The 15,648-nt window shown below is 39.0% G+C and overlaps 2 protein-coding genes across 5 annotated transcripts in view; one reads left to right on the top strand and one right to left on the bottom strand.

Moving 5' to 3' along the window:
- Window positions 1–5,754, bottom strand: part of tbata (thymus, brain and testes associated) — a 23,466-nt gene extending 17,712 nt beyond the window's left edge. For 2 of the 3 annotated variants that reach the window (XM_025909527.1, XM_005471372.4), the window contains exon 1: window positions 5,620–5,754. Coding sequence is in view for 1 of the 3 variants with exons in the window: in XM_025909526.1 (XP_025765311.1) it covers window positions 5,620–5,665 (46 nt within the window). In the remaining 2 variants the exon portion in view is untranslated. The remainder of the gene's footprint in view (window positions 1–5,619) is intronic. The other variant, XM_025909526.1, reaches the window with a different exon arrangement.
- qrfprb (pyroglutamylated RFamide peptide receptor b) lies at window positions 4,947–14,291 on the top strand. Of its 2 annotated transcripts, none has more exons than XM_003441907.5 (7): window positions 4,947–5,033; window positions 5,789–6,190; window positions 7,379–7,537; window positions 9,351–9,412; window positions 9,904–10,139; window positions 12,226–12,323; window positions 12,453–14,291. In XM_003441907.5, exons 1-7 carry the CDS (start codon window positions 4,982–4,984, stop codon window positions 12,848–12,850), a joined length of 1,407 nt encoding a protein of 468 aa, XP_003441955.2. In that variant the 5' UTR covers window positions 4,947–4,981; the 3' UTR covers window positions 12,851–14,291. The 2 variants fall into 2 exon arrangements, with proteins under 2 accessions (XP_003441955.2, XP_005471431.1); XM_005471374.3 differs by lacking the exon at window positions 4,947–5,033 and adding an exon at window positions 5,578–5,687 and having other exon boundaries at window positions 12,453–12,850.
- The last annotated feature ends 1,357 nt before the right edge of the window (window positions 14,292–15,648 follow it).

The following is a 15,648-nucleotide window of genomic DNA, read 5'->3' on the forward strand; positions in this document are numbered from 1 at the left end:
TGAATGCACAACTCATTAAACCTTGACGCAGATGAGCTACAACAGCAGAAGAAGAGGACTGAAAAACATTGCCCAGTCTGATGAGTCTCAACCCGATTTTAACCCATCTTCCGCTGTCAGCAGGATAATGCTCCATGTCACAAATCTCCAATCAGCTCAAACTGGTTTCTTAACCATGACAATGAGTGAAATGCCCTCGTCACCAGATCTTAGCACAATAGACCGGATGAGCATGAAAGGATGTACAGCTGACAGGTCTGCACCGACTCTGTGATGAAGGGGAGAAAATTTAGAAAAGCAATTACATTTGAAAGTGTAATGTAAATGGACTCAAAAAACGACTTGATGAGAATTTAGATACAATTAATCAAGATGCAGTGTTTTCAGGTTTCATTCATTTTATGAGCTGTATAATCAATTCTACTCATTTTTCCAACACATGTAATTTTTTAAAATTAATGCACACAACAGAAACTCAGATAGTTCCTTGATCATCAAAGTAGCAAATGCCCGCTGAGCTACTTCCTGCAAACTTGTTGCTGTAGGAAGTTTGCAATGCCAAACAAAAAACTTTAAAGGTCTTCACCCTGGAAATAAGACAAATAAGACAGGACGCAACAGGCAACCAGTGTCCGATGCATACCCTGTTCACAGTGAAGCTTTTAAGTCAAGCTAATCTAAGAATGTGTTAGTAGTACGAATTCTGTGTGTGTCAGTCTACAAAAATAACAAAAGTACTGAGTGGTGTTCCCTGAGGAGACTAAGCTTAATAGTGAAACCAAAAATGGTGTTAGATGAAATCAATAAGAACCAAAAAACAGGATTCGTCTGAAATGTAATTCCCAAATTTCATTTCAGTTCATTTAAAGCTAATTCAATAAGAGCCACGTGTGAGCAGATCAGAGTAATGCCAGAGAAAAGGTCATTAAGTGATTAGAAGACATTGTCTGGAAACCACTAAGGTCTGTAAAAAAGAAAATTGCATCCATCCATCAATGAAATCCATCTAGAATTTCAGGGATATTTCAATGTGGACAAAAGTATTGCATTAAAGTATACTAGTTTCCTGGCAGCTGATTGTGTTTTAGTTTAAAAAAAAAATCTTCTTTTCATTACAATTCCCTATTACCTTTTCAGCACCAAAAAAGTCGGATAAGATTTCCAGGCTTTACTGAGAATGATCCAGTAGAAGAGTGAAGGATGGTATTTATCTTTGAAGTGGATCATTTAAACTGAGGGGTGTTGGGGGCAATCAGAGCAAGCTGTGCAGGGGATGCAGGCAAGCAGGCAGAGGACAGCAGAGTTGTACCAAGGTTGATCTAAACACAAGAGACTCAAAATAGCTAAGATTGTTTTAAAAATGAAAAAAACTTTAACCACACTTAAATTACGAACTGAATTTCAAATAAAATGTTGTGAAGCTGTGTAAAATACAAATTACATGAATGGAATAAATTGCAAATCTCATAAAGCTATATTTGAATTACAATAAAACATAGAAAACATCAAATCTTATCCAATCAGCAGTCCGAAAGTTTATTCAAGTAAAGCAAAAAAACGCCAAAAAACACCAGCATCCCCACAACAACAGTGGATGTGGACTTTTGCTGCAAGTCCCAGCTCCTCAGCAGGAAACAGAGGCAGCCAAGAAAGCATTAAAAAAAGACACAAGTGGCTGAGCTGGACAGTGAGTTATGACAATGTTGGCTCATGGAAGCCAACATTGTCATAACTGCCCCAGAATTTAGATTTGCTTGGCATGTGGTCTTAGCATGTTTAGAAAATCTTCTGAGAATCAATCGGTCTCTGTTCTCTGTGCTGTTCTGTCACTTTGGATTTTAGTGTCTCGTTCCTGTGAACCGCCTCCCAACCTGGTTGCTTAGAGTTGTCTACCTGTTTCATCACCACCCCATGTTTTACTTTCTACTGCTGTTGGGATTCTCTATGCTGCTTCATCAGCATCTAGTTGCCAAATAATTTATTATAATCAATTTAGTTCAGTTCTTTTAAATAATCTCTTGTTACTGTGTTTATGTTTTTCCATGGCATTATTGGATGGTGGAGATTATAAAAGGCAGAGTTACACTATGCTGTGAAGTTTGTGAAGCTCTGCCCTTACTATAAACACCCAGGGACAGTAGATGGGCGAGAAAGGAACCCTGTAAAAGCGAAAGCACAGATTGCAAGCAGACAGTACTGTCAGTGGTCTTTGAAAGTCTTCGATTCCTAAAGACCAGTCGTCCTGATAACCCCTGCATATTTTCTGCATTTTCGAACTTTGTGTTCAATGTTGTAAAAAAGACTGTTATTAAAGATAGACGTGTACTTCTAGGAAATGCGTGTAAAGCAGGAGGTCTTTTTCACCACCACAACAAAACAAGACAAATGTAATATTTGTATGCATTGAACACTTGAACCAAGACCCTGATCTCAAGGCTGTTTCTTTACAAATTAAAGAAGGAGCTCAGGTAAGGCATTTTTATATCTGCCAGTCATAGCCACCTATGTGATTGTTATGTAAAACAAATACATGCTTGTAGCTGTAATATTTGTAGCACTGGGTTAGCATAAACCCCAGAAAGCTTACTAACATCTAAAAAATTTATAATCCACTGCTCGTCCTTTCGAACAAGCCCTGTTTCTTACTCACACGTAGTAAAACACTGTTTTTTCTATGTCTGTTGTGCTCAGTAAGCAGAAAGAGAGCTCATGCATCTCTTCTGAATTTGTATTCATGTATTCATCAGAGGTGAACTGTTTTTTTATTTTATTTAATTGTTGTGCTGAATGTAGAGGAGCACCTGCACTGTATTTTTAGTTTTGTCTTTCTAAGCTCAGCTTGCCACATGTACCTAACACTTTCATTTCAGCCTTCACTGTTACTCCACCGTGTTTTAATCAGACTATTTTTTGGTGCTTGCATCTCTGCTTTTCTATGAATAAAACAAAATCATTACCATCTTGGGATTTAAATTATGCCGGGCTTATATTTTGTCAGTTTTATCTCGTAAACAGCACGACTACATGGATGACTAGTGTGAAAGCAGTTTTTTTTCCCCTAACACCACCAGCAGGTTGACATTTCCAAATGTTGCATTTTTGATTTCATACATTTTTGATTAGCGTCATTATTATTGTTAGCATGCTAGTTGTCCAGTACTTTTTTTAATAAAAATAAATGACATTGTCGTCAGTGCATATAATTGGCATGTTGGCATGCTAAAAAAATAATAATAATCTAAGATGATGATCATTAGTACCACCAGATTCAAGTACTATTTTACGTCATAGGCCTCTAAATGTAGCGTCCAAATTTATGTTCACCAACTGGCCTAACCCCACTAATGTATTGGGTATTTCTAATATTTCATGTTGTGCAGACCACTATAACACAGCTTAAAGGGAAAACAAGAATAAAAACTCATATTCTTCCTTACACTGAGACTTGAAAAATGCCAAGATTTCAAGTTAAAATGATGAGCAGGCTCATCAAAACTCAGCAGTGATGCCTGATGAATGCAGCTCTGAAATTACAGGAGCGGTTATGGGGCAGTTTAATTGGATAAAAGCAAAAAGAGTAGATGTGCTTTTTATACAGCGTGGGGTGGAATCAGAGGATGACAACAAAATACATTTGGTTTGAAATCCAGACTTAATGCACAATCTACTGTAACTTAATGGGTTTAATTGAAAATCACAAACAATCTTGTACATTGTCATTCAAATCTCTTTTCATATTACATTGAAAAGTCAGGCTGTAACATTCATTTTAGTATTGAAGCAAATTGTGGATCTCAAATCATGCTGCAAGGTTTTTTTCCTTTTGACTTCAGACAAAATAAAGTCCTCCTGGGAGCAGTTACACTGTTTCCAAAAACACTAAATCGCCTGTGAAATCATTCAAATCCATATTGAATCGAAAATAGCACAATAGCATATAAAATGTTAAACCCAAGAAATTATTATTATTTAAATATATACTCATAATATAGATATATTAGGAAAGTTGCGATGGGTGCATGCTTACTACTGTATTACATGGGCTCTTATTTCAAGAATACTCCCATTTGGTAACTGGGGAGACAAATTGCTGTAATTTTGAAGTAAAAATGTTTTTCCATTCTTGCTTGATATATGACTCATTCACAGTTTGGAGGTGCCTTGTTCCTCTTTCACTTTATAAGGCGACTATTTTAAATGGTTGATGTGTCTGTTAGGTACGGCAGTTTTGTACCCGACTTCTTCTTCTTTCAGCTGTTCCCACAACAGATAATCTGCCTCCATCTCACCCTTTGGTCCTCTTCTCTCACACCAGCCCTCAGCATGTCCTCCTTCACAACATCCATGAATCTTCTCTGTGGCCTTCCTTTTCCCTTGCTGCCTGTCAGTTTCATATTCAACATCCTTTGAACACTAAACCCATTTATCCTCCTCTGCACATGTCCAAATCATCTCAATTTTTGTCTGTGAGCTAGATTGCTGTTTTATGTCCAAAAGGTTGTTTGTTTCTGTCTTGCTGAAATAAGCCTGACCTTCCATGAAAAGATGTTAGCTAGATAGCAGCACATGTTGCTCCCACATCTGTATTTATTTTCCGCTATTAATGGGACATTCTGGGATGTACAAGTGTCATACGCACTGATGCACCCTAACTTACTGGCTCAGGAAGTGTCTAATGACAGTCCTGCTCCCTTTTTAGCCTGGAGGAAGCATGAATTTCAAATTTTGATCCATTAGAACCTCTTATCACTTCCCCTCAGTCAATCTTGAGTAGAAATTACAATTGTGAATACAGTGGCAAACTGTGTTTACAGACAACGCTTCTCAGAAGTGTGCTTGAGGAGATACTGTTGTTTCCACTCAGCTATGTCTGTCTCCTATGCACTGCTGTCTGAAGAACCCATTGATAACAGCTATTCAACAATGTTTTTGTCTCTTTTCCTTGCTTCCAGAGATTTCTCGTAACTGTCCATTATTTTTAATGACTTTATGTAACGTAAATAATATATCCTGGTCTTCTTTGCAGCCTTATGGTGAGCACTACTATTCTGAGCTATTTTCTCAGGCAGTCTTTGTGAGTGGTGAAACGTATTTACTTTTAAAAGAATCCAGAAGCAGCAAATGGTTTGCTCCATCCCCAAACGCCTTCACTATGTTGTGAAGAAAAACCGGTGTGATGCAAGACCGTGTTAAAGTTTTCTGAAATGCTTTTCTGACATCAAATTTCCAATGAGCATATATTTATCCAGAAAGCAATACAGTTTTTCTTTATGAATGTGTTGGCTTTGAACTATTTTCAAACAAATATGGGGTTTCACTGAATTGCAAATGACTGTATTTTGCATCTGTGTTTTAGTTTGCTTCATGGAGTTGCCAAATAGGTTTGCAAAATATCAAATTAATTTTCTTAATTAGCACCCTGTATGGAGTGTTAACTAAAAAGAGAAAGTTATAGACGGGTTAATTGTTTTACACTGCGTGTATTTATAGTTTAACAGGACTAAACCATCTAATCTGAGTATAGAGGCATTCATAGAGCCTATGGTACAACTTCGTTCATTGGCCTGTCACTTTGTCCTCTGACCAGCTCGTTTCACACGGGCGGGCGCACACACTCACCCGTACGCACAAACGGAGCACACATCTGCAGCAGCAGCGACAGCATCGGGGTCTGGTGGATGAACGAGGCGAGGCAGCAACACCCAGATGCGCACCTGTAGGTTAAAAAAGCAGCTTTCCGCTGAGAGCCCCCGCTGATTGATTTCTTTATTTTACTTTCCCCGTGCAGCCAAGTTCGTCTCAAGGTTGAGGACACAGCTCAGGATGGCCGCAGCTTCGACAGATTCGGGGCAGGGCTCCACTAAAATAACTCCTGAAGTGCTGCAGGAGACGCTCCAGTACTACAACCTGAGCCGCCAGGAGTTTATCAACACCTACAACATCCAGCCGCTCGTCTACATCCCCGAGTTACCGTACAGCGCCAAAACCACCTTCGTGATCATGTATGTGGTTATTTTCGTCCTGGCTCTGGCTGGAAATAGTTTGGTCATCTACATAATTGTGAAGAAACGGACGATACAGACGGCGACAGATATTTTTATTTGCTCTCTGGCGGTCAGCGACCTGCTCATCACTTTCTTCTGCATACCGTTTACTTTGCTGCAGAACATCTCCTCTGAATGGTTCGGCGGTGAGTTATAAACTTATTTTAAGCCACCAACTTTTTAATAGCACGTCAGGCACGAGGATCGTTATCTCGATAGGAATAAGATTTAATATTAAATCGCGAGACTGCACTACACCTCGAATTATCCATGACTTTAACTAAGCGCACAAGCTGAATAGTAATGATACACGCTGCACCATCAGAAAGATGTCCCTTTCTTACAATAAGCCACAGCACAGCTTCAAGAATGCAATGAATGAAATCTAGTACAGCAGCACATAAAAAAAGAAATGTGCACATTTCAGGCACCAGAGAGAGTCAGAACAGGGTGGGAAAAACATCCTCGGAGGAATGAAGTTTTAAAGAGATTCTTGGAACCCCACCATGAGCTAATGCCTTTAAATGACAGATAAAGACCTCCTGTCTCTTAAAGGCTAAAAAAAACCAGATGGTTATGAGTCAGAAACCTGAAGGGAGTCACAGCAGGAGGCAAGTGAAGCACCGCTGGCTCCAGACTGCCAGTTGATCATATTTAGTCCCCCAAACCATGCACTGAAGTATTTGTAGATAAGTGGCTGTCGATGTGGACATTTAAATAATTAAATTAACACACTTACATTGTATATTGTTTTATTATTCTAAAATTACAGACTGTTTTCTTGATATGTCCTCTTCTGTTACAGCATGGATAATGACAGCTCATGCTCATATCAAACTTCATTGAAGGCAATGGATACTGAATATAAGAAATATTGGATAATGGATATAACTAGAAAAATTGTTGTTGTTGTTTATTATTTTCAAAAAGGTGGATTCCATTTACAGAGTCTCTAATTTAAAGTGCTGTCATCTCACAGTGTGATAAGGTGTTATTTCAATGTCTTATAGTATCTAAAGGCTTGTATGTAATTGTATTAACTCTCAGTGATATGAAGTATTAAATCTACAACCTCTAAAAAGCACTAGATATGAATCCTCACCTCTTTGACTTGATGTTAAAAATCAGCATGTGGTTACTAAGTGGAGGCTGGTATATTAAACAGTTTTTAACACTGACCTGCAGAAATATTGTTAAAAGCTGACAAGCAACCTATCATAGCAAGACCATAGCCAGGTCTGAGCATGTCATTTTAATACAAAAGTGGTCATAATTTGCAAAATGTTTCTTCTGCATGCTTCATTATATTATATTAGAATTTTTTTTACTTACAGGGGTTCTGGTTTGCAAGACTGTTCCATTTGTACAGACTACAGCCATAGTGACAGGCATCCTAACAATGACCTGCATTGCCATTGAGAGATACCAGGGCATTGTATTCCCACTGAAAATGAGGAGGCAGTACTCGTCCAGAAGAGCATACAAGATGCTAGGTATTGATTGTTTATCAGAGTGCCATGTTGTATTTGTGCATCCTCTGTTATGTGAGAAAAATCACAGCAATGCTGATTCATAGATAGAAATACATGGGGTTTTACATGTGCGTGTGAGTACACTACACTTCTGCATGCCAAATTGACAAGACACTTATCCGAGATTCAAATAAAGCAAGTGTTACTCTCAAGCAAACATGCATGTGAAATCTTTTTAGTTCCACTCACTCTCAGTTCTAAATGGAGTTAGAATAACCAAACAGTTTGCCTGCTTAGTGTCTCCCTGATGCACTGTTGAGTTGATGGGTTTTGCACATCAGTTCCTCAGCATGCTTTTACAGTGGTTACTCATCACCTTCAGCTAGTTTAAGCTGCCAAGAGCACAAAAAATCTTTACAATTTAATCAGAGAAAATGACCATGCAAATGTCTCTGCACACCACCTGTGCATATTTGAGTGAGGAATTTGTTGATGCCTTAAGGCTTAAGGTGTCAACAAATGAACTAGGGGGGGCTACAAAAATATAAATGGAAAGTAGTGGAGAGAGTAAATGTAAGTGTGAATGTGAATCTGAGTGTGAACTAAGAGTATAACTTGTACTGGAATGATGGGAAAAGGAAAGTATGAAAGAAGGAAATGAACTGCTTTAAGTATAGCACATTGCATAGGGTGCCAGGTCACTAGTGTTTAGTGATGATGTGACTGTTGATAGAAGTATCAGGATGAATTCTGAAGTGCACGGGCTGTACTCTCTTCTCAGATTCAGCCAGATGCTGAAAAATTGATCAAACAGCGCTTTGTAGCGCAAATGGATAATGATCCAAAGTACACTGCAAAAGCAACCCAAGAGCTTATGAAAGCAAAAAAAGGGATATTCTTCAATGGGCAGGGGGCTCACCTTATCTCAACTCAACAGGGCATTCTGTTTAGTTACTTTAGACAAAACTAAAGGCAGAAGGAAGCACAAACAAGCAGCAGCTGAAGATGGCTGCAGCAAAGTCCTGGCAGAGCATCTTAAGGAAATGCAGGATTTGGTGATGTACATGGGTTCTAGATCTCTGGCAGTCATTGACTGTAAAGAGTTTTCATCCAAGTATTAAAAAAATAATCCTTATATCTAAAAATGGAGGACAGGGTATAAAAATATCTGTAATTCAAAAACAGTTAATACAAATCCTTCCTTAAACCTGTTGAGTTAAACCTGAAAGTATGTACACCAATCACATCCTGACTGTTTAATTTAAATCCACTGTGGAGGTTTACAAAGGCAAAATTACAAAGGCCTCCACAGTAGAATGCTTTCAATGATTTTTAGGTTTATTGCTGTAAAACATATATTGTTAGCATAGTTTCTAGGGGAAATAAATTCCCACAAGTCTTCAGTGTTGAAGGTTAAGTACTGCCTGCCATTATTATGTTCTTAATTGGTTATTCTAAATTGGTCACAGGTCTGTAAGTGAGGTTAAATAACAACCCCCCCACCCATCCCACCCACACACCCTCTTTAAGAAATACTCCTTTTAAATTGAAACCATGACTAAAAAAGTCAATACATTATGCCATACAGTGTCTGGTGTTATGGGTTGGGCTTTGCATTATTGGAATAAAGAAGAAAGGAAAATGCAGGTATCTCGCAGAGATTCCACATGATTGACAGATTATGAATTATGTGAGAGAGGTATTTAATTGTAGGGCTGCTGCGACTGCTGTTTGTCACTTAAAAGTTGCTCTCCTTGAGATGCCTTAGCAAACACAGTATTAAAGTTATAGGTTTTCTATTTGATGGTATTAAATACTTGTTTGTTTCTTGCAGGACTTGTATGGATTGCCTCGGTGATAGTGGGATCACCGATGCTGTTTGTGCAACAGTTAAAGGTAAGTGCCCTTCAAAAAAACACATAAGATTGCCTTTTTTAAGCTTGAAGAAGGTTCAGATTCCTGGTAATCCCTCTGAACACAACAGATGAAAAGACATGTTGGCTTTATCTTAACTTTTCGCCTGAATCAGGCTCTAAATTCACTCACAGCAGAGCCATAAATTTTGTGAATAGATGCTTTTTAATTGAGGCCAAAATTTTAAACTACCCTAATTTTAATCTTGTGTTTGGGTTTTAAAGCTGTAAAAGTAATCATTTTTACTTGGTTGGATGGCATAGCATGAGTATACCATATGTTATGTCCTCTCAGGGAAGCTTACTACTGTCAGATGGCCTCCTTGGCACACCAAACCTGTCAGGAAAAAATATGCATCAGTGTGAATCAAATGTAGTAAAGCATTGGGTAAAAACCACCCTGTCAGTCAGACCTACTTCAGCTGTCTTGAACGTTCTTCCATGACTAAAAGCTTTTCTTTTTCCATATCTCAGGTGAAGTACGACTTCTTGTACGATCACTACCATGTGTGTTGTCAGGAGAGCTGGAGCTCGGTGACTCACAGGCAGGCGTACACCACCTTCATCATGGTGGCCCTTTTCCTGCTCCCTTTGGCAGCCATGCTATTCCTCTACACACGCATTGGCATAGAGTTGTGGATCCGCAAGAGGGTGGGTGATGCCTCAGTCCTCAACACCATGAACCACAGGGAGATCAGTAAGATATCAAGGTGGGTTAGACAAGTCTGACGGAGATATTTAACCGCCATATTTATTTGCAGATGACATTTCGTTTCAGTTTGGCCTTGTTTGCATTCCAATTAATAGAACTGAACTGTCAATAGTTGAGGGTGGAAGGTCAAGAATGGGATCATTGTTGTTGCAATATTACCCTATTATTGTCTGGTCTAGCCATCTTTAAAAAAAAATGAACCTGCTCTTCAAAAAAAACCATTTAAACTATAAACTTTTATTTTATTTTATTTTTTATTTTTTTGGTTAAATCAACAGTTAAGCAAAAAAGAAGAAGAAGAAAAGAACACCTGTGTTTAAAAAATTAAGGAGATTAGTTGACATCTACTTGCACCTATTTGTTGTTGATTTTACGCTATTAATATCAGTGCAAGACTGACAGAACTCCAAAGAAATTACAGTTACATTTAAGGGAAGGACATAAAATTATCTTTACTGACTGAAACTAACATTAACAGGTGGTTTGCAAGAAGATGCAACACCTGCTCTACGCTGTACTCCACTCTACTCTCCTGAACATAAACTATTAGTCATTTGAGCAATGTTGTTGCTCTTGTGGAGAGAACATGTGAAAGGCAGAGACTGAAATGGGTATATGTTTATACATTTACGGCCAGGAGAATCGTTAGGGCACTGCACTTAAGATACTTTTGCCACCTGGTAGCATAGTTTGGACCTGCAATATGTGATACTGGCTGAGTTCATTTCATTAAAGATATATAGTACTGTGAAAAAGAAAGCTTTCACTGGACTCTAAGTACAACTTTAAAGCTTCCATAGGAATTAAGAGATCAAGCAGCAGCCAAGTACTGCTAATCAAATACACTTGATTAACTGACTATCAGCAAGTTCGAGCACCTTATAAAAGTTGAGGTTTTGGCAGTTTGGTGGTCTAGAGTATTTAGGTGTGTCTTTACAGCAAATTCAACCCAAGGTCAGACTGTGCAATGCTCAGAGAAACTAGAAAAGACCAAGGAGCTACATCTCAGGCTACGGGCCTCAGTTGGCATGTTAAATGTTAATGTTCATGACAGTAGAATTAGAAAGAGATTGGATAAATATGGCTTGGTGGAAGGGTTGCCAGGAGAAAAACTCATCTTTCTAAAAATAAGTTAGTTAAGGTTCGTTTTTCAAGGTTGCATCTAAAGAAAGCACAAATCTCTAAATAATGTCCTTTGCACAGAGGAGAAAGCACAGATGTTTGGCTGTAATGCACAACACCACATTTGGCAAAAACCAAACAGAGCGTATCAGAACAAACGCATCATAGCAACTTGTGATGGAGGGTTGATTTGAACTGTTTTGCCGCTACAGGATCAGAGAACCTTACAGACATCAAGTCAACCTTGAACTCCTCTGTATACCAAAGTATTCTAGAGTCAAATTTGAGGCCATCTATCTGACAGCTAAAGCTTGGTCAAAACTGGGTCATACAACAGCACGATGATCCCAAGCACAGAAGCAAATCTCCAACAGTTTGGCTGAGAAAGAAATTACTCAAGGTGTCGCAAAGGCACAGTCAAAGTCCAGACCTCTACCTTACTGGAATGCTGTGGTGGGACCTTAAGAGAGCTGCGCAGGAACAAATGTCCAAAATCCTCAATGAAGTCAAACAACGTTGTAAAGAAGAGTAGGCCAGAATTTCTCCACAAAGATGTGAGAGATCAGAAAACAGCTTCTTTGAGTTACTGGTGCTAAAGGTGATTCTGCAAGCTACCGAAATCATGAAGTGTGCTTAGTTTTACTCAGGACTGCATGCAGATTCAAGTAAAAACACTCTTCTTCATGTGACATAGAAAGAAAGGGAACCTAAGAAGATTTACATTTGAGAACAGGGAGCTTGCTCTAAGCAAACTTTTAAGTACGTGTTTTGAAGAAATTAACACAAATACAGACTCACTTCCACAGTGACTCACTGTTGCATCTCTCTGGTACATTCCAATGCAAGAAGAGTGTCATGATTAATGTTCTTGGTCACACCTGCTTTTTCCCTGCAAAAAGACATGTGTTACATTTGTGTAGTTTTAATTTTTTGCATAATGATTTTTTTTTTTCCTTCTACAGGAAAAAGAAAAGGGCTGTGAAAATGATGATCACCATTGTTCTTCTATTCACAATTTGCTGGGCACCCTTCCACACAGTCCACATGCTGTTTGAATACTGTAAGCATTGCCTGGTGCATTAAGGGATCAGTGGATTCAGGAGTAAATAAAAAAAGATCTCGCTTAAGTGCACATTTCCATTTATTAAAAGCCTCAATCCTCGTTATGTGTAATTATCCTCTCCTCCAGATGACCTGGAGAAGAAATACGACGGAGTCACGCTCAACATGATCATCGCCATTGTTCAGGCCATCGGGTTCTTCAACAGCTTCAACAATCCCATCGTCTACGCCTTCATGAACGAGAACTTCAAGAAGAGTTGCTTTTCCACCCTCTCCCACTGCATTCGAAAGCCTACCCAGCAGAGTGGCGCTGTGGTGGCGCCTAGACTGAGTGTGCAGTTCATCAAACCCCAAAGTAGAGAAGCCTTCCTGGAGCCAGACGAAGGCAATAGCCTGGAGCCGCACTCAGCAGAGAAGGGCCCTTCGACGTCATCACACGGAGAGAGCTCCCTGGAAATAATGGGAGAGAAAATCTCCACCATTCAAACGGAGCTCCCTGCAAACAGCTCCTCTCAAGTAAAATGAGAACTGTCCCGGATCTCAGGTGTTTTAACTGCTTACCTTGGATTGCCACGCTTGCTGTCAATTACTTTCACTTGAGGCCAGCAGCTGCAAGGACATCAAATGTGATTTCAAGTTTCACTGAAGTGGCTGAAAGATGCAAAAGTCCAACAGCTTGATAACCTATCTCTGCAGAGCAAAGAGTTAGGGAATGTATTCCCATGCTGGTCAGGAGCGCAGAAGAAAGATTGTTAACGAATATCACAGACACTTTAACTATAAACTATGAGTAGGGTGGTCAGACCCTCCTGAGAAATCATTTCCACTTGTCTCTGAAATCTGGAGGACATTCAGCAGTTCTTCATGAAAGCATAATGATGCATGAGTGTTCAATGTCACCCCAAATGACCTGAAATTGTATTAAGGCACAGCAGGAACTGTTTGGAAATGAAAATCTAGAGGACTTTGCAGAGCTATGCTTTTAGAAGAGATGCCTAATCTTTCACCGACAGCTAAATTCACATTAAGTTGGCATTTGCATTCAAGTCAGCAAAAACAACTCGTTTCAGGTTAATTCAGTTGCAAACCTTTAAGATCAGAGATTAACCTCTTTCCATGAGTCACCATCCTTCAGATACAAATTTTTATTATATCACAGAGCTCATTGTGGACCATTTAATCATAAGCTGAGCAGGTAAAATCATAAGAAAGTAAATATAGCCACTGTACAGTTTAATAAGATTAAAGCTCCCAATACATGAAGGGATGAATACTAATTTTCAAACCTCTTAACACTGTCGGCTTTCTTAATACGCTGCTTCGCAAAGTTGCTGCTGCATACAAAAATAATCTTTATCTCACAACATTGAGTGCGTCAATCAGAACACACAAACATGGCAAACCCAACACATGCACAACATATAATGTCAGCATTTGAAGTTGTACATCCTTATGTCTTAATCACTGGAAAAAATCTGCACAATGTGTTAAACACCTTTGAACTACAAAATACAGATCTGCCCCTCTTTGTAGAAACCAGCATCCTACAGGAACAAAGTCACAGAAACGCAGCAGGAAAGGGTTCAGTGGGCTTTGCTTTGATGCTTTTACAGAATGAATCACCGTTTACACAACTGTTCTAACTGTGGAACAGTCAGACTGGGCTGTATCCCCAGTTCAGTCTCTCACTGGCCATTGTTTACACCATGATCCATTATAGTTGCCCTAATCTAAAAGGTTCTCTCTTCTGTCGTCCACCACGTCTCCCTCTGTGAGCCGTTTTAAATCTTCTACCTTATCCAGCCACTACTACGGTAAACAGAATTCTGCTTTTAGGAGTATAGATGAAAATATGAACAATAGCACCTGAATAAGCCTGCAAAGTGTATTTTAACAAAACATATAGTCACATTTAAATTGCTAAATGGCTGTCCATATGACAACATCAATGAAAATTGAAATGGAAGTGGGTGGTCATAAATTTAAGGCTTTCTTAATGACTCATAGCGCTTTGGACTTCAAGCTGAATCCATTTATAAGTGATGCAGACAGAGTAAAACATTTAGAGTAGGGTAAGACATACTCCACATTTATTCACAATGTAATGTGTGAAGGCTGTAGTCGCTGATGTTTTTTGTGCAAAAAGCAATGCAAATGTGAACACAAAGAAAGTGATCAGTGGTTGTTCTGTTGACCGTCTGAAGAGTTTTAGATATGGATACTGAATGCTGAACAATGAATGTAAACAAAATGAGGTGTAATCATGACAGGAAGTCTGTCTGCCTTTTATTTTATTTTATTACTCACCGTGGAAGAATGAGATGTTCAAAAGAGTGAAACAGCCTAAACCTGTTGGATATACTCGAGCGAGGAAGAGAGGTACAAGTTGTGACTGTGGACTTCTTATAAAAACACAAACAGAAGAGTTTGTAAAGTCGGTCTGTGTAATATTTTTGCGACACTGATGTCTATAGTGTTAAAGTTTAAATACATGTTCATTTTGGTGTTACACTTTCTGTCTTGGAGCTCATGCTTAAGGGAAAAATATAATTCTAGGTTATCTATATTTGGCCTAGACTTGATTTGCACGTTTTTAAGTATTTCATTCCAAAGCTTTAAATAATCCATGTCAGCGCAGAAGATAAGGGTACTGTATATAGACAGGGTCTGCACCGGTTTAGTCTTTAGTGCAGCCCCGGGTAGGGGGGAGCTTAGCTTCTCTTAAACCATGACTGTTACCAGTACTTACCAGTGTACTGTTGTGAAACTGTGGACGCTTTAAAAATATGATCAATATGCTACTTTTAGCATGCATTTTGAGTTTTCATGAATCATGCTAAAATTTGCAATAGAGTGCACTACTGTAAATAAGCAGCATCTCGCCGCCTCAGTGGTACTGAACAATCAGACAGCCTTCTTATCTCATTGCTGACAACATGTTGGATATAAAACTGCCCGTTTCTGCTATCTAACACACACACAACCATTACATGACAGGATGCACACAATCCACGATGCGAAACACAAGTTTCATGCTACGTATGAGCGTGCTCACCAGAATCAAATCAGGGTTTCAGAAAACTTTTAATAGGAGCTCAAGTTGTGTTTATTCCTTGCAGCCACTTGTAAACGTGTCAGCTGTAGTTAAATCTGTGAAACTGGAGGCGCTATTAAACTCTGAGGAAAGACTCCTACAGCAGCGTACAGCAACACACGATTTCAGCTCCTTTTAATCTTTTATCAAACTCAGATTACATGAGTTATTGGTGAATCCCATTGATAGCCGCCTAAAGGTGCATAGTATGTGCCTTTTGTGTTCTCTG

This window comes from Oreochromis niloticus, linkage group LG8, assembly GCF_001858045.2.
Source record: "Oreochromis niloticus isolate F11D_XX linkage group LG8, O_niloticus_UMD_NMBU, whole genome shotgun sequence".
Taxonomy (NCBI): Eukaryota; Metazoa; Chordata; class Actinopteri; order Cichliformes; family Cichlidae; genus Oreochromis; species Oreochromis niloticus.

What these genes read in the sequence shown, in the direction of transcription:
- qrfprb (XM_003441907.5), top strand. Translation starts at nt 4,982, where the DNA reads ATGACTTTATGTAACGTAAATAATATATCCTGGTCTTCTTTGCAGCCT. An exon ending in TGTTTGTGCAACAGTTAAAG is followed by an intron (nt 9,413 to 9,903) that starts GTAAGTGCCCTT and finishes TCCATATCTCAG; the next exon opens with GTGAAGTACGACTTCTTGTA. An exon ending in CCACATGCTGTTTGAATACT is followed by an intron (nt 12,324 to 12,452) that starts GTAAGCATTGCC and finishes CCTCTCCTCCAG; the next exon opens with ATGACCTGGAGAAGAAATAC.